The following is a 23627-nucleotide window of genomic DNA, read 5'->3' on the forward strand; positions in this document are numbered from 1 at the left end:
CCCTCGGATGTGATCCACTTTCAAAAGCAATAGAAAAATAAATGGGATTCTATAAAAGGAGGGATCTAAATTCCAAACGTAACGCAGTAGGACAATAAATAGGCTGAAAGATATATTCCCAAATGACCGATTAATTGCATTGTTCAGTAAATGTCAATTATAAATATGTTTTATACACTTGACTATATCTAATCTGTAGATTATAAATATGTTTTATACACTTGATTTTTACTAGTTCGAATACCCCTATTCCCTCTTGTGCGGATATGTAAAAAAAAAAGAAAAAGAAAATGGAGATGAGCCATTTTATAATCAATATTTTATTTTAGGGTTAAATTCACTTTACTTCTTGAAGTTTTAAAGGTTTTTCAATTCGAACCCCAATGTTTAAAAATTGGCAATGTATCCTCTAATGTTTCAAAAATTTTCAACTCAAATCATCCGTTACTAATTTTCATCTAATTGGACAAAAATCATCCCACTTGTATCTCACGTGGGATTTTGATGTCCTCTATTCTAATTTGAACCTTATTAAAATCTGTGAAATTACGTAATTACACTCAATTTCATAGGTTTTAATGCGGGTAATTACATAATTTCATAGGTTTTAATACGGGCAAAATTGGAATAGAGGGCATCAAAATCCCTTGTGAGATGCACATGGGATAATTTTAATCCAATTAGACGGAAATTAGTAACATAATGTTTGAATTGAAAATTTTTGATACATTAGGGGGTACATTGCCAATTTTTAAATATTGAAGTTCGTATTGAAAAACTTCTGAAACTTCAGGGGATAAAGTAAATTTTCTCATTTATTTTATTACATTTAACTATGTATGTAATGCCAACGCTATTTTAAAATTATTAAATAACACAACAACATATTCACCATGGCATTATATGTACTTTAAACATATTAACAATCAAAACTTATTATCTTTAATTATCCACACATCTCATATTTTTCATAAGTTTAGGCACGCTCATCATTGCACTTGTTACACACGTAAGCATTGTTCAAGAGTAATGTTACTTGTTCACCTATTCATCTCATACTTCACCACTATTAAATTTATGATAGATTTATATTGAATTTTTAATGTAATGATGATTTTTTTTTTTAAAGAAATCAAGTGAATTTATAAATAGTAAAACAACTTTAAATACAAAGCTCTACTGAGATAATATTTGAAATACAATAGGGACTTTTTCAATAAGACCCTGTTCCACACTAAGAGATATCGCTTCCTTTACTAGATGATAGTTTGCAATCTAATGGTAGTTTTTTTTGTTTAGTAGTCTTTTAAAACATATGAACCACATAAGAAAAAAAGAGAATATGCGAAGAAATTTATCCCTAAACCTTGATTATTCTTAGCAACCTCACAAAAATAACCAGAAGTACATTTTTTTTCTTCTTATTTTAACAACTCAAGTTTTTTAGAGCACCTCAACAGCCTCACTATTTTAATAATTCACTTTCACTATTTCATTTAAATATTATTTTTCAAATATTTGTTTATTTATTTTTTTTTAAAAAAAACTATTAAAGGAGGATTTTTTATTCAATTTTTGAAAAGTGAAGATTTAAACTACTTTTGTTAAATTGCCTCACCAAAATAACTAAAAAATAATTTTGGTGCTTCCAAGAGATAGTTCAATCGGCTGGGACTACGCTTAATGAAGCGGAGGTCACTAGTTCGAATCCCTTTTTCCCTTCTTGTGCAAACATGTAAAAAAAAAAAAAAATTTGGTGAGGCTACTAGGAATGCTCTCTTGAATAGTGATCACTTTTGCTTTGTTATTTTTTTTTTGAAAAAATATTTTGAAGCGTCGTAGAAGTAAAATATTTTTGAGTATTTTTTTATATTTTAAATTATTTGCTAATATTCTTATTTAAAAGAGGAAAAAGGAAGAAAGAAAAATGTTAAAAAAAAAAAAAAAAGTCAATTATCAACAAAGGGAGAAGCCCCGTACGCTAGTAGTTTGGCCGCCGTTGTCCGTACGCTAGTAGTTTTTCAAATTATTTTTTATTTATTTTTTTTGGGGCAAGAAAATTTGAATTAATCCGGTCCATTTCAAAACCTGTACACCTCCGCGCCTCTCTCTCTCTTCGAATCCAGAGCATTCGCGTTGTTTTCACGCCCAAACCCTCATAAATATAAATACATAAATAAATAATATACACCTGCCTCTCTCCAGATCTCTCTCTCTCTCTCGCTTTGTAATTCAAATTCCGGATCCACCGCTTTGAAAACAAGCCCCAAACCCTATTTCGCTCTCTCGCCATAGATTTTCTCTTTCTGTCTTTGTGAGCTAAGAATAGCAATGAAGAAAGGAGCGAAGAGGAAGGCGAGCCAGAAGAAAGAGTCCGAGACTGCGCAAGACAAACAGCAGGAGGAGTCGAAGAAAGCGACTTCTCGAGCTAAGCGGGTCAAGGCCTCTGTGCCCGAATCCGAGCCCGAGTACTTCGAGGATAAGCGTAACTTGGTATATGACTGCTTCCTAGTTCTTCCTTGCAAATTCAATTCAATTTGTGCCGTATACTTCGCTTTGCCTCCGTGTGCTTCGGCTGCTTCCTTATCGTTTGATTTGTATTAGCATTGTATAATTTGTTTGGATGTTTGGATTATCGAAGCTTCATGTGGTATATTTGCATTATATGAGTGTGTTAGTGATTTATTTGTTTAATTTTTTTTTTTTTTTATATAACTTTCACAAAGTAAAATTTTTTCTTATCTGCGTTATTGAGTTCGTATAATATCAGCGAATGCTGGTTTAGTTATAGTTATAGTTAGAATTGGTTAGTGGGTAAGATGAACTGCTATGTATGAGATGGTTGGTTTAGTTATTTCTGTTTTGCTGTTTACTCGAGTAGTTGATATTTGATTCGTTTCTCTTTGTATAAATGAAGTAATACAGGATTTCAGATTCATCTCCTATACCTTCTTCTTTCTCTCGATATCTTTCTTCTTTCAGTATTCTGTTCTTGCATATTTGTTATATAATGAATGGAAGGAAGTTAATGTTTATGCCAATTTGTTTTTAGAAGAATGTTCGATGCTTACTTGAGTTAACCTAACTCCTTGCTTTTGGGCTCAGTTGAGTGGATTTTTTCAGCTCTATTAGGTTTTCGTTTGTTTTAAGAAAAAAGAAGTTCAATCCTAGCACATTGTATTTCGATTTGTTTTGTCTTCTGTTAACTCTTAGTTGCTAGTGAAGCTTGAATCGTAGCTTTGCTGATCATTAATATGGAAAATGATAGTTTTTTAATGGCAGCACTTGTGCGTTACCTTTAATTTTTTTCTTCTTTTTTGGCTTAATAAAAGCTACATTGTGATGTCTGTGAGGTAACAGAGTGCATTATCAGTGAAAGTTATGAACATGTGTTTGATTATGTTTTATTCTGTGTCTTGGTTGTGCAGGAAGATCTATGGAAGGCCGTATTCCCCGTTGGGACGGAGGTTTGATAAAACTTTTGATTCTCTTATCTTAATTTCGCATTATTTTCCCTTTTTTTTTTTTTTTTTTTCTTTTTTCTATTTATTTATTTTTTGCTGGCTTTTATATTGTAATAAAATTATGCCAGTGGGATCAATTGGATGCGGTCTACCAATTCAAGTGGAATTTCTCAAATCTAGAAGTGAGTTACAAACTTATCTTTGCCCCTTAATATTTCACTTACAGTTTTTCTCCCCATTGTTGATATAGAGGTGGTTTAAGAATGCTCAATTTTATTGTTCTAATTGTGGCCAGGATGCATTTGAAGAAGGGGGAAAGCTTCATGGGAAGAAAGTTTATCTCTTTGGTTGTACAGAACGTGAGTGGCTTGCAGACTCAGACTCCATATGAATCTTGTTTTAGATTTCATGATTTAATTATTGATAAAACGTTTCTTATTGCATCAGAAGTATGATTTTATACTAAGTTGCTTGACGCCACTTATTTCTCGTTTCCCCTTCAATTTTCCTTCACATTCTATTCTGACATTATTTTCTGGTACTGCAGCTCAATTGGTCTCTTTCAAGGGTGAAAGCAAAATTATCTGCATACCTGTGGTAGTTGCTGTAAGTTGTTCAGTAATATTGCTTTTGCATCTGAGTTTAGAACTATAATTATATGTAATTTAGTTGATGACGTCGCATATCTAGTTAATTTGTGGAAGTTGGTTTGTTAGGTTTGCCATTTTTGCAACTGGCCTTTAATATATTGTAGCTACTTGGCTGGGGTTTCTTATCTATTTTTATAAAATAAATAGTGGATTCTTGAGTTGACTTGGTATATTTATTTATGTGGCTTTAAATGTGATTTGACTTTTTTGGTGTTGATTTTCGTTCAAGTTTTCATCTTCTTCAATCTGCAGCCAAAATTAAAACTTACCTTGTGTCTTTAGATGCTCAAGGCTTCTCTGGTATGAGTTGTGTGGCTGTTAATATGGGGTGCAGCTTTGAAGTCTAGAGTTGAAGCCTTGGGTTAATCAAAAAATCTTGGACACACAATTTACTAGATTTCACCTCCATTGTTGTGGTATTTATTTTTCTAGAAAGGGATTTCGTTGTCAGCCGTTGTGTATATTTACCGAATTAAATTTTTTATGTCTTTTACTAAAAGAGCTATAAAACTTGTGCATTACTTGCTCGTGTCGGCATTGGTGCCTCCGAAGGCGAACGGGTTTGACCAGGTGCTCGTTATTGATGCTCTTGTCTCGGTTCCACCCTCTTCTACGCTTTCATCTGGGCAGATTTTTCTGCCGGAAAATCATGATGCAAATTCTACAGGGGCGCTAGCTTTGGGAGAGAGGTTACGCATGTCTCTGGGCAGTGGGGTTCCAATATATAAGCAAACAGTGAGATACTACCGGAGAGCTAAGAAAGAAAGAGGAATTCGGGTGAATGATTCTCTTCTTCTTGAGGTGGTGGAATCTTTTATTGCTCCGCAGATACATTACCAACCAGTTGTGGGGTTTGCTGCTCAGACTTCATCGGAGGTTGCACACGGTCAGGTGTCTGATTCATCACCTACACCTTTAATTAGTGTAGGGGATGTTGCAGCTCAAAGAAAGCCTGATTCTAAGAACTCTAATCCGATGAGGGGCTTTCTACGGCGAGGGTTTCTTAACCCAAGTCTGAAAGAAAAAAGGGAGTCTCAATCTTCATCGCATGGGGCTGTTAAGGATGATGAAGTAGTGGGTGGCAACTCTTAAGTTTTGGATGAAGCTTTCAAGTTTGGGCGGGATTGAGAAGACGACGATTGGGATGGGGAGCTGTCCCCCGATCCCTTGATTGGGTGTTGGATTGCGACAAAGAGGAGGATCCATATTCGGTGGATTTTCTTCGGGTTATGGACGTCGCCCGGCCTAGGGCTAAAGGAAAAAGGCCTAGGAATAAGGGCAAAAGGGAGTTGTTAAATTTAGAAAGCTCTGTTAACTATGGCAATGCTAGTGCGTCCTCCATGAGAAGGAAGGGCAAGATTATTGTGTCATAGTCTTTTGTGAAGGGATGAGGGTGTTTGGTTAGTGGGCTTTACGTTGGTGTGTTTGTTTGAGGGTTTTTGGGTGGTTTTTTGGTTTTTCTGGGTGGGTGTGCTGGGGTTTTTCTTTGGGTTCGCTTTTGCCCCCTTTGTATATTCTATGTGTAATTAAGGGCACCTCTCGCTTTTCACCTTCTTTAATAAAACTTCTTATTACTTATCAAAAAAAAACTTGTGCATTAATTTATTGGATATGATTTATTTAGGTCTTTATCGTGGATGTAGTTTTTTAGAAAGGTCTTTAGCTGGAAATATTCATCCATATTTTATATCATACTTGTCTATTTTTGCAAGTTTTAGACATCAAATACTAAAATATGTAGTGAAATTTCTACATTAATTTGATTCATCATATGGCTGTTTAGGTTTTTAGTTGATGATTGACCATTACCATAATTCATTCTTTATCTTAGAACCTTACTAATTTTTTATTTTTAAATCTTTCTGAACTGTCACACCATTTTAATCCTTTTCATTTAATTTTATTATATTCTCAAGACCACTATTTTTAGTATAAAATGTTTATATTTTATTTTCCTATTCATCTTTGCTGAAAGTGTTGTGTTTTGGTCTCTACTGTGTTCTACTGTAGGGAACAAGTAATTTTATCAACTATTTGTTTTGATACCAGTAAATAATTATATTGCTTATAAAATAATAATAATAATAATAATTATTGATGTTGCAATACATATTCCATTTTCGTGCATGTTAATCTATTTGGTTTCTTGATCTACAGGTTGTATCTCCATTCCCTCCTTCTGATAAGATAGGGGTTAACTCAGTTCAGAGAGAGGCTGAGGAAATTATTCCCATGAAACAAATGAAAATGGACTGGGTTCCTTATATTCCACTTGAGAATAGGTATGGAATATTGTTTATTGCTGGCTATTTGAACTGATCTCATGGAACATTCTTATGGGCATCCTCAACATTCTCTGTCCAACTTTTTTGATGTCATTGTTAATTTAATTCTTCTACAGAGGTAGCCAAGTTGAAAGCCTTCACTCTCAAATATTTATATTGAGCTGCACCCAAAGAAGGTAATATTTTATTGCAGTCTCCTCCTTCTCTCATTGGATACATGCTCGCCCATGCACACACATATAAATGCTTATTTTTTTTCTCTTATATTTTTTACCTGCATTTAAGGAACATGCGATTTGCATTCTCTCTCTTTGATGTTGGATGACCATTAAATTTGCAGATTAGTAGCTCCCTATGGTCAATATAGATGGGTTGTAACTCTTGGTTTTTGGTTGTGGATGAGAAAGTGAAATGGACTTTGTTTGGAAGGGGATTGTTGGTTGAAAAGAAGTGAAGGTTGTGAAAATTTATCAAAATGGCTAATCAAGTGATCTGTTGCTGCATGCTAGGGTTAGGGCTCAAGGATGTAAAAACTTGTGACTTTGGGATTTGTCTATAACCAAATGGAGAGTGCATGGGATTGAAATTAAAAGGGAAAGGTAAAATTGAGGGTGTTGTTCTAGGGATATGAAATCTGCCAAGAGCTCAAATTTGATAAAGATTTTAGATGGTATCAATGGTGGGTTTGTTAAAGTATTAAAATAGGATTTTAAGGGTTGATTAAGGCTTGAAAGATGAAAGAATAAAAGGAAGATCGTGAAATCTCGCTAAGTCTTCCACAAGGCTTATCTCGTAGAATTTTAATGGAGTCTCACTTTTAGAAGAAGGCAATTACATAAAGTCTCATCAATAAAAGTTAGATTGAATGGTCTTTGCAAGACTTGTTTTTTAAGATATGCCAATGTTTGGTTATGGTTTGAAGTTAAGAAAAGGTTGTGGAAAATATGTGTCATTAAGGTATATCAATGGTTCAAATAACAGGTGATGATAGGTCTAGCCAAAGAAAGCTTTGTAGAGAGCACTTGTCTCTCTTGTTCCTCTGCTGCTCTCCCCTACCAAATTCTGCCATGATTTCTCCTTGTTACTGCCCTCTAGAGGAGGGAGGAGCTTCGGCTCCTCCCTTTTCCTCCCCTACCCTTATTTTTTCTTTTCTAGCCTTTTTTATTCTTCTCTTTTTCTTGTTTTGTATGCAACTTGAAGCTCAGATCTGCAGCATTTCCCCACCTTCTCCACCCATTTGCCACCCATCCTTCCTCACCGACCTCCTTTGCCTCTTACAATGGTCTCTACCCCCGCGTGTGCACGTCATGCTCACCCAGGTGTGTGGGCTGCACGCTCTTCCACCTCAGTTGCACTTTTGTTTTTGCCACGCTCCAGATCAATGGCTTTCTCTTTATTTCTCCTCTGGATCTCCATAGGTGGTAGTCTATTTTTTACTATGGACACTTCCAGATCCAGTTACAGAGTTAGATGCCGTATCCCCTATGCAATCATCGCTGGCGGGTACCTCTCTCTGGATACCCCAGTGGTGCTCCACTCAAGTAGCTTCGATTCAACAGGTTCTAGTGCTCTTTCTCCCGCTGCAGTTTCAAGTTAAGAGGAGCCATGTTTCAAATGGGCTGGGCCAATCTTTTGGCCCCATCCCAATAGTCCTTAGAGTTTGGTTGCATTGTACTGGTTGTTTTTGGGTGTTTGTTGGGTTGCCCCACTTTCTTTTGTGCTGCGATGGTTGATGTATTTCTCCCTTTCCCCTTTTCTCTCTGTGTTTGCTTAGGAAAAAGAAAAAAGACAATGATTTAGGATTGAAACAAACCATAATGAAAAGTAAAATTTTGATAGCTGTTCTAGGGCTCTAAGCAGCACCGGAGAATACTAATTTTAATTTTTTAGTTGTTCTAGAGGATTGTTGAAGGCGGGCTGAACTAGGGCTTTTGTCATAGGAGCTCTTAGAGTTGATAAGCATAACTGAGGCTAGGGCTTGATTTTTTTTTTTTTGGGGAATTGTGGAAGTAGTACTTGGCATCAAACAACATATACAGGATGTGATTGCCTCTCACAATCTTCATAGAAGAGCATACTTGCTGGAAAGTCAAAAAAATTATTCTCTATATTGAATTGAGAATTCTATGAATATATAAGAACTTTTATTTTATAATTTAGTAGCTTTTGGAATCATTACTAATTAACTTAGTTGAAAACTGCAAAATATCATTAGATTCATTGGCCATTAGTACAGCCCATACCTAAAAGTTCTTGGGATTTTCAAAATATGTTTGATATGCAAAACGTAAGACATTCCAGACAAGAAAAAACAATGATTTACTAACATTAAGTCACTAAAAGGTGTTAGTTACGTTTTTGGTCTCTATAGTTTGTTAGTGGTTTCGATTCAGGCTGTACGATTTTTATTTTTACAACCAAATCCTTTAATTATTAAAATGCTTTCAATTTGGTCCAAATTGTAACAAATGCAAAACAAGCCTTACCTATTCTTTCCTCAGTGGTCTTTCTTTTACCCAACCTAGCTGGTATATGCCAGTTCATCAACTAATATAAAGACAATCTAATCTAGTTGTCCTTGCTTTTTATTATTATTATTATTATCTGTGTTCTCTGTCTCTTCCTTCTTTCCACTCTCACACTGGTCTGTCTCTTAGAGTGTTGCATTCCGTTCAGCCTCCGCCATCTCAGGTTTAGCTGAAAACTAGAACTGTTGTTTGTTTTTGTTTGCCTTCTTTTGTTTTTGGCTGCCATTCTGAAAATTGTGGTGGGTGGAAGCGAGGTTTTTGGTTAGTGTGATTTGCAGTGACCATGATGTTAGGGCACTTAATAATTGTGAATATAGGGGAGCAGGTGGGTACGTGTTGGACTGCAGTCTTTATTTCTTTCATTGTAAAATATGTAATTTGGAATTGTAATCTTGCTCTTTTGTGAGTGAAATTGGCAAGGTTTTGTTGCTTTATCAGGTTAAATATTAAATAAGTAAATTACTATGCTTATAGTGCTGAGAGAGAGCCCAATCATTGTTCGGTTGGGTGATGAACTAGTGGCCTCTTGTTATTTGCCCTTCTTTTTTAGTGGCCTAGCCGGCTGTTTTTCTTCTTGTCTTATAAATGGTAAGAAAGTTGCAACCTTGTGGTAGTCTCATGGCCCAGTCAAATAGATTGGTATGTCGACTGCGAACAAAAGGCTGCTGACTGGGTTTTAAATTTTGCTTGGTACTTTGGGTTTGATTGAATTTGGCTTGCTGAATTTTTGGGGTTTGATCTTTGGTGGGTTTGTTTGGCTACTTGAATCTGACATTTGGGTTGTGCTGATTTGGGGTGGTGAAGGAGAAGATGAGAAAGAGGATGAAGAGGGAGGTGAGGAGGGAGAGGAAAGCACATTCGGTTTGGTGATATTTGTAGAGAGAGGAAGATAGAAGATAGAATAATTTTTTCTTTAGTGTTGCTATTCTCTCTCTCTCTCTCTCTCTAACTCTAATGAGTTAGTTATTGCTATGTCACTTTTTAATGTAACATTTCAATCTGAAAAGGGTCAATTGCCATTGGTATCAGTAATGTAAATTGGCACTATCAGAATATTGCACAATAGTTGAGAACCTAATCAAGAAAAGGCCTTTCTCTGGACCTGTGTCAGATTCCCCCTTAGTGTGGATTTTATTGTTTATTATCTGTTGTGCATTATCCACATTTTTTTTTAATCTAGAATAAGTATTATTTGTGCAAATGGATTTAATTTTAACTCATGTTTTGAACAAGATAGTAACTTATGCTTATGAATTGTTTGTGCAGGGCTGCTTTAAAACACTTGAAGATAGACCGTCTCAAGAAATATGAGTACTGCTTGCCTTGTTAGTTCTCAAACTACATCTGTTTAAATTGTTGTATCCTACATAAACTTTATCACCACTTAGCTAAGGATCCAAGACAATGAGCTCTCTTTTTCTACTTTTTGATCTTTGTTTGGATGGCAAACATCAGTGTAACTGGGTTTATAAGGAGTAAAAAGAAAGGTTAATAAACCTATGTTTATTTTTGACAACTATTTGGACAAGCCTGGAAACTTCAGAAGAAGCCTTATATTTTTCGTGGCCATATTTTGTCACTTGACATGGTTATGGTTATTGAGACATACAAATATTCGACTCATGTCTATCTCTGTTCCACCAACATAACTTTTCCATTGTTTGATTTGGTTTTTATCCTTTTGGCAGATTTCTATCAGCCCTTCAAGGAAGATGAGCTTGAGCAAAGCACTGAGGTTCAAATAATTTTTCCATCAGAAACAAAGCCGGTAGGTTACAAAATGAGATTGAAAAAAAAAAAAAAATGATGCATATCATTGTTGGATATAAATGAATTTAAGTTTATCCGAGTTATCCAAATTTGTCTACTTAAACATACTTTCAGTGATGTTCACTGTTGCAATAATTTGCATAAGTTGGACTTCAAAATTTTGTGTAAATTGATTTTTCTCTTTTTCTCCCTGCAGATTTTCTGTGAATTTGATTGGGAGTTGGATGAACTTGAGGTACAGAATTAACTTTTGGCGTTTGTAATCTAGTATATCCTATACTAATTCAGTTGTGAAGTTATAACTTTTGGCGTTTGGATTGCTATGGTTATTGGGGACTATCCTCTAATTATGGCTATTATTTTACCATTTGATGGGTTTGCACCTTTTTTGTCTATTCGAAGTTGCATTATTCAAACTTTCTCCTTTTTAAATTTTTTTTTCCTCTGGCAGTCATTCATTGACAGACTTTTGTTTGCTTAAACAACTTGCTACTTACTATCACATTATTGGGTCTAATGTGGATTATCTGTACTGAGGGACGGGATTTTCAGAACTCATGGAGAATGAAGTATCCCACATCATTCCCAATTCTGTCAAACTGAAAAATTGAAAGGGATAATTAGGACTACGAAAAAAAGTTTATCTTCTACTAAATTGCACATCTAATTTGTAGGAGTTCACGGACAAGCTGATCCAGGAGGAGGAGTTGGCCGAAGATCAAAAGGATGCCTTCAAGGTGAAATTAATGAATGAAATGCTTGTTACTCAGTTTTTCTTATCTATGTAGGCCATTACATGTATCTTATCTTTTTTTTTCTCTCTCTCAGGAGTTTGTTAAGGAGAAAGTTCGGGAAGCAAAGAAAGCCAATCGAGAGGTAGGTACTTGAGGCAGATATAGTTGTAAGCTTGCCTCTTTTAGAAGCATAAACTTTGTTTAGTACTTCACTAATTTTTTTTTTTTTTTCGTAGGCAAGGGAAGCCCGGAAAAAAGCCCTTGAAGAAATGAGCGAGGACACTAAGGCAGCGTTTGAGAATATGAGGTTTTACAAGTTCTACCCTGTGCAAACACCAGATTCACCTGACGTATCAAATGTTAAGGTATGCATTTGAAAGCCACTGCTCTATTTATTACTAGGATTTACATATTGTTGATTTTTTCTTGTAATTAGAATCTTGCCTTGACAAAACATCCTTAATTCAACTTGCATGATCTTCGATTGTTAGTACTAATAATTTCTCAATAGAAGTTTGATTTGTAATTTCCTGGAATAAGAATCTGCAATCTGTATAGATGCCGAAGCATATGAGTTTTTTTTTTTTGGTCTTTCATGCAGGCTCCGTTCATAAACAGGTACTATGGGAAGGCTCATGAGGTTCTTTGATTGGTCTCAAGGGCCAGTCAGTACGGCCGAGCGATGATCAAAGCCCGCAACAGGTGCCAAAACAGTTGAGATTCACAAAGGTTTGGTTTATTACGCTCAAGTTTTGGAGGCAAAGCCCTTCTTGCCTCGTCATATACTTTTGATCAGAGTTTAGGGGGTGTCAGGAAAAAAAAAAATGTACACCAGTAGTTTCAGAATATTTAGATGAACAAATGAGGTGCTTTTCTCACCACATGAGGAATTTGTAAGATACACTCTCGAGGCTGTTCAAAATTTTAGAAGAATTCTTAAGCTTCTCGAGTTACAAGCCAGTGATTTCCTGGTATCTCGAGTTGTGATTTGTCAGTGTCTTAGTAATATTAGTTCTGGTTCATTTAGTTTGTATGACCAAAATTTTATTTCTAGAAACAATAAGAATGATAACGAAGTTAGTCTTCTTTTTTTTTTTTTTTTTCGACTGCAAATCATTACGCTTTTTATTGGCGGTTTATGAAATGCAATCTTGTAATGTGCAAGGTGACCTGACATCTTATATTTCGCAGCAATATTTAGAGTTTAAAGGTGGTTTTTCTGATTTACCAAACTGGAACAAATGGGATATGTCAATTATAAGTAAATTAGATAGAAAATAGCCTTTGATTGGTATAAAAGAAGACTGGAAGGAAATCTGCACCACTGGAAATTATCCAGATGCTAATTGAGGCACACAAGAAATGTAAATATAATTTTGTGAGGCGACGAATTAATTTCAATCAACCCTTGATTTTTTTTAACAATGATTGATTCAAAAGTTGATTAGGATTGTAAAGAAAAGAATTCGACTTGTTTTAAGAGAAATGGTAAAGGAGGGAGAGAATGTAATGCCAAACAGGGCACTCTTTAGATTAAAATATAATATTTACTGTGTGGCTCATTTGCTCAAACGAGGATTAAACATCTACCCTTAATGAAACTTCAGATAAACCCACCCTCAGAGGTAACATAAACTGCCAAACTGAATTTATAGAACAGAGGGCCAAACAGATTTGAGGAAGACCAAACATGTGTAGTGGTGGGACTGGTACGGTTCGAAAAAGTCATTATCGGTCAATTAACTGAAATTGTTGGTTAAATCAGTGACTTAATCTATAGCATTTCGATAAGAAAGTATTTTGAAAATTTCGGTTAATCGGTTGACCGTGAGCCTTTTAATTGGGCCAATGATATTTTAAATGGGCTAAAAATTGGTTGTTTTGGGGGCCCCAAATTTTTTTGTGGCTAACAAGCCTAAAATAACTTATTGAACATGTTTTTTTGGAGATAAGATCAATTTGAGGGCCCAAATAACAACCATAATTTCAGTTAATTCGGTTAATTTCGGTTCAATTAACCGATAAAAATAATTGTATACCGACTAACCGAACCGAACCGACTACAGTACAAAAAATTTATACCGATTTTTGAACCACAAAAGTCGATTGATGGTTAATTTCAGTTCGGTCTTCGTCAATAGGCAGTTGGTAATCGGCAGGCGGTTAACTTGCCCACCCCTAAACATGTGTACTTTGCAACTCTAAAACACAAGTGGATTTCAAAGATAACTACAATTAATTAAGCCCTCATAATTTTAACAGAAATAGGAAGATAAATGAGGCAAATGTTTATGGTTATAGTTCAAACAAGTAAAGCTTACTCAGCTAAAATACATCAGCTTGACATTACAATACAACATCAAGTACAATCCATGAGCTCTTTCAGCAAGAGAGCCCTTCACTTCACTTCACCCAAAATACCAAAAAAAAAAAGGAAGAAAAAGGCTCTTATAATAACTGATACATGAATAAATAAACCCGGCTGTCAAAAAAAAAAAAATCCCCGGCTATACAGCAGAAAGCCCTTCACTTCACTAGATCCGAGATGAAATCAAAGAGAAGGCTCTTGTAGCATACCTGCCAGAACAGTTATCTGGGCCAAATACAACATAGGCACATTTGACAGACAGTAGAGGACCAACAAGTTACTCTGCTGCTCAAAGGTCAAAAGTAACATTCATGCAGAATTTGAAAGCTCTTATTGGTGCTCCAAACCATAGCTTCTTTTTCATTTTTGGATGTATAAGAATAAATTAACCGATAGTACAAAAATACAAGGCAAGTGACTGACCAAACTTCCCCAAAAACCTATCCGAAGGAGGCTAACTGCATCCAACCCAACAAGACAACAACACAACAGAGAGCCTAGCTACCAAATTACATTCTCGGATAAGCCTCAAGACCCAACCAATCACCGATTATGAGGACGACTGGACACCCGACAAAGAGTTAACTTTAGATCTAACCAGAAAAAACGGATATTATCGTATACATTGAAAACTTCAGACCAAACTATAACTTTCAATCACTGGTAAACAACGAATCTCTGACCAGCAAGGAAAAGTGATCTTTCCATTCACCAAGGCTTGCAAAAGGCATGAGGCCACAGAATAGTGGCAGAAATATGAGCAAGATACCATAGAACAGAAATTGGCGGATCCAGTAGGGGAATATTGCCTTGCCTTCTGTCCCTTGAGACACATTGACAGGTCCATGGAGGATAAGGAACAAAACTGATGTCCATACATTAGAAATGAAATGCAGCAAGCAAAGTGTCTCCCAATATAAGAGCCAGTTATATCCACTCCCTCCCAGCGTGTCTACACAAAGCTTGCCAGCTAAACCACAGGCAACTCCTAACAGCAAGAGCATGAAAGTAACTGGCAAGATCTGTTTCGAAGTTGCCGAACGCTGGAGAAGCAAAAAAGCAATAGTGACAATCATTAAGACACCAAACAGCATTCGACTCACAACTTGAACCTGGCATCTGAGGATGTGCAGCCCTGAATTGAAAGATGCCATCGGCTTTGGGATCCACCAAGACTTGGACTCCTGAAACAGAGAAAGCATCACCAAACATTTCCTAAACAGTTACAAAATAGCATTGAGAAGAAATGCAGCAATTAAAAAAAAAAAAAACAAAAAAAAGAATCATATGTGGAGTCGTGCTCTCTGGCCAAAGTGAGCGCTATTGATCTCAATAATTTATTTTGAAAATTGGAAGAAAAAAAAAAAAATAATCGCAGCAGCAACAGAATCTGAGCCATTATGAGATAACCTCAGACAAATCAAGGCTTGAAATTTTTTTGGAGAATCACATTGTTTTGGATGTAGCATTCTATTTTTTGGTGAATGTAATTTTGGGATGCCGATCTGCTTAATTATAATCTAATTTGGCACATATACACCTATTTCTTACTTTTTTCCTTATTAAAACTAGAAGAGTGCATCTATAATATTATCTGAAACTAAAAAGAAACTAAAGAAGTTGAAAAGCAGAATGAGATGGTACTTGCCATGGGTGAAGGTGAGCAAGATTCGGTAGCTTCAGTGATCCTCTTGTATGAAAATACATAAGCACCATATAACAGGGAGACTGACATGATAAGCAAACCAGCAACAAGACAGTCTATGCACTTTCTAAGCAGCTCAGTGTGTCTCATGTCTTCTAATTGATTCTTGAATTTTTCAGCTCTAAAAGATGCCTTCGATATACCCATGACCAGTTTTGACCTCTCTAGATGATTTGAATCAAGGTTAAGAGCAAGTTGTGTCTCTTTCAACTTCATTCTTTCCATTGTAAGACTAAGCTCCAACATCTTAAGGTCATTAGAACGGGTTTGCTCTTTGATAGATTTCTCAATAGTGGTAAGCATAGACTGCCCAATTGCAGGACTGTCTGTACTTGGAGAGACACAGGCTACTTGGTTTATTTGCCCATGCAGGACAAGCTCCTGATTACTGGAATCAGTTAGCATATTCTCTCTCATCTCTTCAATGGTATTTAATCGATCCCGAGTTACAAAAGTTTGTGAGACTGTCTCTGACTGAAAATCTTCTATACCAGAATTGCTTGTGCATCCTCCTTTATTCACATCTGAAGTAGAACCTGCTACATTTAGGTTGCTAAAATGAGGTCCTCCCTTTTTTAGGCGTGACTCATTGATCAATCTAAGGGTCCTCAAGGTGCTCCCGAATGACTTTTCAAAGTTTCTCATAAAACAATCGAATTTGTCACCAAAGACCTGCTGCCACGTAGGCAATCAAAAGAAGAGGCATAAAACACCACTTTAGCAGCTTGTATTTGAGTGATGTTGATATGAACTACAAGAGGAAACTCAACTTGCAAAACCAGAGTCATGGATGAGTAAGCAGTGTAAGGTCTGGCTTACATTGACTAGAGATTCTCTGATAGCTGAAGTGCAGATCTACAGGCAAGAATAGATCAATATAAATAATTGCCCTATAATTTAAACTTTAACAAAAGGAATACAAGAAGGTTGCAACCCCCAACGGTGCTGAAACATTACCAACTTGGTAATTTTGATAATGTGAATCACAGTTGTCTAGATAGGCAATAAATAAGAGTCCCATTAAAAATTCAATGATGAAATTCAGTGGGAGATGGGAAGGACCATGGTCAGTGACTGCACAGATCCTTCAGTGGGAGACAAAGTTTAACAATCATGTTAAACTTATAAGTGGCCCAGAAAAAATAAAGTTTAATCTGATAAGAAAGCTAGAAGAATACCACTGAAATATGGTCGACGGACATCCTTCCACCTGCCGTGTCTTTCGTTTCCAGAACCTAGAATCAACAAATACTACACTCATGATATGAACTGTATAGTAGGTGAAAACAAAGCATATGAATTATCTTTTACAGGATCTCACCTAAAAATATATTATAATATAACCTAGGTCTCAATTAACACAAGGTAATGTCAAGTACACCAAAATCGAAAGAATCATTGTTAAAGATTTTCATTTTTTCGACTTAAATGTAGTTTGGTGTCATGAAGAAGAAAAAAAGACAGCACTAGTTCATCCTTATGGAAGGATGATTAGAATGATTGAGAATAGAAAGTGCAAATAACTACCCAAGAAAAAGCTGAGAAAAAAAATGAAGAAGAAAATGACTGACAAAGAGAGTTGGGAATGGTTAGAATTATATATGTGCGCACATGCTAGAATGAATGCTGTTTGAATACAATACTTTGGCTTGAAACCATTTCAGGGGAAGCACCTTTATTAAATCACGTGCATAGCAACTGTATATACAAATACACAAACTTAAATTCTGAAAATCAAATTGAAGAAGTTTTATGTATCCAAAGACTGGAAAGATAATGGCTCTGTTTGTTGATGTGTTTTGAGAAGTGTTTTTTGTCTGGAAGAACAAAAGTCTAACAAACAGAGCGACTGGTATTACATTCCAAAAGTATAGTACAAAAAGGTACAATTTAGCATAAAACATGCATAATACAAAACTTGTGTACTTATTATACCAACCCAATAACTCTAACGTTGCGAACGAAGAACTCTTTCCCTAACAACAAAAACATTTAGACGCTTCTGCGCAATAAAGCATCGAAGGTGATATGTCCATAACAGTTTTACAATCAGTATTTCACAGGCAAATAACATAGGTTAATTGTAAGCCATAAAAAGCATAAATGCCAGACAAGCATATATCAAACAAGTTCCACTTTACACCTAGACCAGCCACATTTAATTAACAGTAGTACATATTACACTTCCCACCAAATAAGGCGCATCTATTCATTTCAAATTTGTCCTCCAGACAAAGTTTGCAAAGTAAGGGGACAATGTGCTTTTCGTACAGTAACAGTATTTTTGATTTACACAATAAATTTCTTGTTCCAAAACATAAACAATCTCTGAGTTCTCTACCGAAATCTTATTAAGTAAAATCTTAAACTGCGTTTAATTAGTCACAAAAAATAAATCACAATCCTGTTAACCCAATTCAGAATTTGAAAATTCGAATTGAATCAACTTCACCAGCAAACAAGAACAAGAATTACCAACAAACCCAACATCAAAATCAAAAAATTTCCAAGACCCTCCAAACAAAACCAAAAATTTCCCAAACTCAAAACTAATAACACAGAGCGGCATTAACAAACCCAAAACAAAACCAAATAAATAAACAAAAAAGAAAAGCTTTCGAACCAGAGCAACGACAGCTGCGACCGACATTCCGAGAGGGAGACCAATGGCGTCCACACTGCCCTCGCTACGGCGCGCCGTAACGAGCAGGGCCTTAGGGTTTCGGCGTCTGAGCACCACGCGCGTGGCCGGCAAGGAAGAAGAAGAAGAAAACGATGAAGAACCACAAGACGAGGACGACGGCAGCAACAGATCAGAGCCATATTTAAAGACCCTTTTCTTCTTTATCTTCTTTCTCTTCTTCTTGTTCTTTTTGTCAACGTTCATGGGCTTTAAATCATCGCCGTCGTTGGAACCTGTAGACAAAGGAGAAGAAGGGTCTTGGGCCGTCGAATTCGGAATGGAATCGACGGCACCGGATTCGAGGGGTTGCTGAGGAGGCGAAGAAGATGAGGCCTCCATGGATGGAAGGGAAGGGTGGGGGAGGGAAGTGGTAAATTTTCAAACTTGTAGTTGTAAACGGAAGGTGAGAGAGGGGAAAGAAACAGGGATGAAAGAAAGTACAAGGTGTCTGTTGGGAAAAACGCGTAGATATCGTTGGATGAAGAGCCGGACATAAATGAGAGACATTGGATTTGCTAATGTATCTAAGACTTCTCTTTTTAGAATTTATCTAAAGTTTTTTGTTAATGTATTTTTTGAGTTTTTTTTTTTTTTAATTAATATTAAGATAAAAATGCTAATTAGTATATTGTTTGTTATTATATGACAATCATACAACTTGAATGATGTGGTAATAAAAATTAGTCATTGATTTAATTTTTGTACAAATCCTTTGTTGATTAAAAGGATCTCAGTTACGGATGACAATTTAATCTGCGAACACGACACGTAATTTTAAGGTTAAGGTTTATGTTAACGGGGTTCGGGTCATAAACGGGTTATGACTCGTTTAATAAACGGGTCATGTCGTGTCAATCCACGGGTTCGCGGATTGACCCGTTTATTTATTTATTTTTATTTTTAATATATTTTTTTAACTTACAAAAATTAAAATTGCTTCATTGTCGGATCGGGTTGTGCCGCGTCGAAACCTATTGACAGCTAAATTTAATGTGTTCATGGGTCAGGTCGTGTCAACCCAAAACGATATGTTTATCTAAACGGGTTACACGTGTTGTGTCGTGTTACCTATTAAAAAAATATGTCATGTTCGGGTTTGGGTATTTGACCCGTTTATATAAACCTGCCGTGTTTGGGTTGGCATAAACGGGTTGGCGGGTCAATCAAGTTGATACAAACCCAACCCGTTTTTCCAGCCATAATCTCAGTTGTATATCAAGTCTTTTAAGGGTTTTTTTTGAGTTTACGATTTTAAAATTTGTGATTAGAAAACATGATTTTTAAAAACCGAGTTAAGCATTTAGCAAAATCACAATTTAGTATTTAAAGTTGTGTGTTTTAAAAAAAGCACCACATTGCCTGCAATTTGAAAACAAATTTTCTACGTTTTTCAAATCGCAATTTTAAAAATGAAATTCCAAACAATCAATTTTCTGCAATGTAGTTTAAAATTGTACTTTTTGTCTATGCAGTCACAATGCCAAACGCACCCTAATAATGAGCACATTTTGCAAACCCAAATGTGCTTATCAAGGAGACGAAAAATGCCATGGAAGATTTCAAGCAAGCCAAAATGAGTGCCCCCTAGACAATAACGCTGAGGCTGAAAGAGCTAGAACAACGTGGACAGCTCCTCCAGAAAGGTGATACAAAACAAACTGGGACGTTGCCCTTGATAAACCTACTGGACGTGTTGGAATTGGCGTGGTGATACGTGGCTCCGAAGGAAAGTTTATTTCGGCATGTCCTTGACATAGCATGGCAATGTTGGCCCAATTGCAGGGGATACGTTAGCATCCTACTACGCAGCAAGGTTTTATGCAGATAAAAACGTGCAAGCGTGCAGCCCACCATTTTGGAAGGGGATGCTTTACAGGTGGTTCATGTTGTGAACTCAACAGAATAGCAGTGGAGTCGGTTTGGACATCTTGTGGCAGACACGAAGAGTATTCTTAGTACATGGCCTGAATGGAAGTGTTGCCATGTTCATAGAGAAGCCAACCAAGTTGCTTATAGATTGGCCCGATTGGCTATTCAAAATGTCACCGATAGTGCTTGGATGGGAGAAATTCCCAATTGCATCCATGATGTAATTTTGATGGAGCGAATTGCTTCATCTTTGAATCATTAATACAAGTTACAACTTTTCTTCAAAAAAAAAAAAAAAAAACTTACATTTTTATTTAATAAATATTCTATAATGTTGACATGACAGTTTCAACCAATCATTTTCTTGTTATATAAATAATAATAATAATAATAAAAAATTAAGAATTAGTTGGGATTGCCACATCAACCATGTGGAATATTTGTGCGATAAAAATATATTTTGAGCATTATTTTTTTTGTTTGAAAAATAAGTCATGTGATGTGCCTGTCAATTGTCATACCAGCTATTGATTTTTATTTCATTTTAATCAGGATTGATTAGGACTATTACATCAGCATATGAGATATTTATAAGATAAAAATGTGGTATATAACATTACTCTTGAAAAAGTAGTGTAGCGTAACATTAAGATGAAAACAATTTTGAGTGTTTTTGTTTTAAGTTATTTGTTAATATTTTTCTTTTTAAAAAAAAGAAAATAAAAAGGAGAAGAAAAAAACTTTAACAAACAAAACCAACTTTTTTTTTTTTTTGAACAAATTATCTCTTCATTGATATAACAATCAAATGTGACAAAATGCTTTCAAAGATACAATTTGTAATCTTCATAACTCTAACATTATCTATGATATACACAATAGCTTCTCAGACAATCACTGTCCTAATCAGTTTCAGATCTACAACAAATTTCGACGAATCACGTCTCTATCCGCTGCCAGGTCATTGATTCACTGGCTTTTTTTATTTATTTATTATTATTATTATTATTTTTATCTCTTTTACTTGTACTTTATCAATCGCAATCCCCTTCACTACCTCTATCATAATGACAATTCTTCTTTATGCCTGATAACTTTTCCGTCATTAGTGTATGGTTTGCTCTCAGAAAATGAACCATAAGAAAATAAAAGACCGACCAGAAACCAATTTTATTATTTTTAAGGATTTGTGAAAACAAAACATAAAAAAAACGAATAAAACTTAACTCCATAGATCGCTACTAAAAGCAGATCTAAAGATAATAGATTCTTATTTAAAAACAATGAAAATACAATAACAAAAACCCAACACACCCTCACGCACTCCACGTACCACTGCGGGCCAGCCATGCGCCACTTGAATGCACCCTAAGGACCATTGACACACACGCCCTGGTCGATCTACAGTGAAGGCGGGAAAAGGATGGGAAAGGGTGAAGGGGGAAAGAGAAAGGGGGCGGGGAGAACTCCCACCCCCTTCACTTTGTTATGCTCTCTTTCTAGGGTTTATTAAAAAGTAGTTGAATAATAATTCAATTGAGTCTCCAAACAAAACCAACTTGATAAATATTTAATATATATTTATCATCTTACTAATTGTTATATTTTAAAAATGATAAATATTACTGACAATATTTTAGTTATTTAATTTAAAAATAATAATTCAAATTTAAAGGAATTTATGTCATAAAAGGCTTGAAAACTTCTATATAACTTGTTTTTTTTAGGAAGTCATATGTTTTTCTTACCTTTTTTTTTTCCCTCTCTTTTGTAAAAGCCTAACGAATAAATAAAGAAGGGGGAGAAAAGAGATATGGTACACTTGTACAGTTGTACTTTATAAAAGAGGGGAGAAAAAGTAAGAAAAATATTCCCAAAATTGTTCTTGCAAGAAAAGAGTATGACTTCAAAGATTAAATTTAAGGGTCGGCGGCCTATGACCAGAACCTAGAGAGTCCATGGGCATGCGACCCAAACAACTTGAAGGACTCGAATGTACCCTTGCAAACTGCAGCTTTCAGCAGCTGATTATAGACCTCGTAAACTTATAGGGTTTGTTTGAGATTGTATTTGTACACCTTAAAAGTGTGTTTCACACCTTCGAAGTTCATTTGAAAAAAAAAAACCCGTTTGGTAAAAAAAATTCAAAGCGTTTTTGAAGGTCAAAAAACCTAAAAATGGCCAAAATGCACTTTTAGCAAAAACTTAAAAATGGGCTTCCCAAAAGCCTTTTTTTTACTTAAAAACTCTATTTCTCAAACGCAATTTCAAACATGCTCATAGGATTGTGTTCGAGAAATAGAGTTTTTAAGTCAAAAAAATGTTTTTTTTTTTACAAAAGCTTCTTTTTTTAGAGTATGTTTGGGATAATATTGTTTGAGAAATAAAGCTTTTAAGTCAAAAAGCAAAAGCTTCATTTTAAATTTTTGCCAAAAGTGCGTTTGAACCATTTTTAAGCTTTTTAGATCCTTAAAAGAGCTTTCAATTTTTTTTACCAAACATGTGCTTTTTTCTTCAAACGGACTTTTTGAATGTTAAAGACACTTTTAGGCCATTTAAATGCACACCCAAACACGCCCTTAATTTTTGTTAAAAGTGTGTTTTGATAATTTTTATAGTAAAAAAGTCCAAAAAAAAAAAACAAAAAAAAAACTTTTAAAATTTTTTACCAAACATGCCACTTTTATTTGGCACAACTTTTTAAGTACTAAAAGTATTTTTTAAGTTTTCTAACGCAATTCCAAACAAGTTCTTAATTAGCCAATGGCTTGCTCATGCTAGTCACTTGATCCACATGTTCTAAAGAATATCACCATTCAGCACCATGCCATTCTCTAAACGCAAATGAACCTCATGCCAAGTAGTTAATAGAGCATGTGACATTTGTTCTTGGTGTATATATTTATCATGCGTATTTTTTATAGGATTAATAGAGTGTGAGAATCCCGTGTCACGTATATTTTTAATATACATAAGAGTCACATGTTCTAGTACATATATCAATTTAATAGATTGGAGTTTAGAGAAAAAAAAAAAAAATCTTTATCCTTAACTCACCAAGACTTAGAATTACTTTCATCTTTCTCTTCCTTTTCTCAATGAATTTCACGTTGACTGTTTTTCTATTACTTTTTGTTGATATTCATTGTCTTCTTACTAATATTGTAATTAGCAAGTCGATCAGCTCTCATCTATCTTAACCACAAAACAATCACACACACACACATATATATAGTCTAGAGCTTAATTTATATATATATATATATATAAAAGGCCATTTTTTTAATGGGTTCTTCCAATCATTCACATTAAAGTATTTTATGAAATCCACATTAATAATGAAACAAATTACGGGTTTGTCAAAGGAGGAAGAATCTGGATCAATCCTAGGCCAGGCTAGATATTAATAATTGCTTGCAAATAATAAAGACATGCTAAAATACATAACAATGTTGTTGGAATAGCTTAAGATATCAGAATACTGGTGAAGAGAAGCCTCCAAACCAAAACAAATCACCTAAGGTACATAGGGCAAGACCTTAGAGTATGTAATATATATATATATATATAT

General features: G+C 35.2%; 2 protein-coding genes across 3 annotated transcripts; one reads left to right on the forward strand and one right to left on the reverse strand.

Annotated features, from left to right (window-relative positions):
• The first annotated feature begins 2078 nt into the window (after nt 1-2078).
• LOC132165687 (protein HEAT INTOLERANT 4-like) lies at nt 2079-12618 on the forward strand. Its single transcript, XM_059576346.1, has 14 exons — nt 2079-2493; nt 3429-3467; nt 3593-3646; nt 3760-3823; nt 4012-4070; nt 6272-6396; nt 6516-6575; nt 10194-10252; nt 10616-10695; nt 10894-10932; nt 11372-11434; nt 11526-11573; nt 11668-11796; nt 12033-12618. Exons 1-14 carry the CDS (start codon nt 2332-2334, stop codon nt 12078-12080), a joined length of 1029 nt encoding a protein of 342 aa, XP_059432329.1. The 5' UTR covers nt 2079-2331; the 3' UTR covers nt 12081-12618.
• A 1108-nt stretch (nt 12619-13726) lies between these two features.
• Nucleotides 13727-18670, reverse strand: LOC132166266 (protein CPR-5). 2 transcript variants are annotated; one of them, XM_059577058.1, is made up of 5 exons: nt 18128-18670; nt 16683-16739; nt 16324-16359; nt 15448-16176; nt 13727-14983 (listed from the first exon to the last, which is right to left on the reverse strand). In XM_059577058.1, the coding sequence occupies exons 1-5, from the start codon at nt 18524-18526 to the stop codon at nt 14453-14455; spliced, it is 1752 nt and encodes a 583-aa protein (XP_059433041.1). In that variant the 5' UTR covers nt 18527-18670; the 3' UTR covers nt 13727-14452. The 2 variants fall into 2 exon arrangements, with proteins under 2 accessions (XP_059433041.1, XP_059433040.1); XM_059577057.1 differs by having other exon boundaries at nt 15448-16179.
• Nucleotides 18671-23627: the final 4957 nt, after the last annotated feature.

Source organism: Corylus avellana, chromosome ca11 (genome assembly GCF_901000735.1).
Source record: "Corylus avellana chromosome ca11, CavTom2PMs-1.0".
Lineage (NCBI taxonomy): Eukaryota > Viridiplantae > Streptophyta > Magnoliopsida > Fagales > Betulaceae > Corylus > Corylus avellana.

What these genes read in the sequence shown, in the direction of transcription:
- LOC132165687 (XM_059576346.1), top strand. Translation starts at nt 2,332, where the DNA reads ATGAAGAAAGGAGCGAAGAGGAAGGCGAGCCAGAAGAAAGAGTCCGAG. An exon ending in TCTCTTTGGTTGTACAGAAC is followed by an intron (nt 3,824 to 4,011) that starts GTGAGTGGCTTG and finishes CTGGTACTGCAG; the next exon opens with CTCAATTGGTCTCTTTCAAG. An exon ending in CTGACGTATCAAATGTTAAG is followed by an intron (nt 11,797 to 12,032) that starts GTATGCATTTGA and finishes TCTTTCATGCAG; the next exon opens with GCTCCGTTCATAAACAGGTA.
- LOC132166266 (XM_059577057.1), bottom strand. Translation starts at nt 18,526, where the DNA reads ATGGAGGCCTCATCTTCTTCGCCTCCTCAGCAACCCCTCGAATCCGGT. An exon ending in CCGTCGACCATATTTCAGTG is followed by an intron (nt 16,360 to 16,682) that starts GTATTCTTCTAG and finishes TCTTGCCTGTAG; the next exon opens with ATCTGCACTTCAGCTATCAG. An exon ending in CTTGCTCACCTTCACCCATG is followed by an intron (nt 14,984 to 15,447) that starts GCAAGTACCATC and finishes TCTCTGTTTCAG; the next exon opens with GAGTCCAAGTCTTGGTGGAT.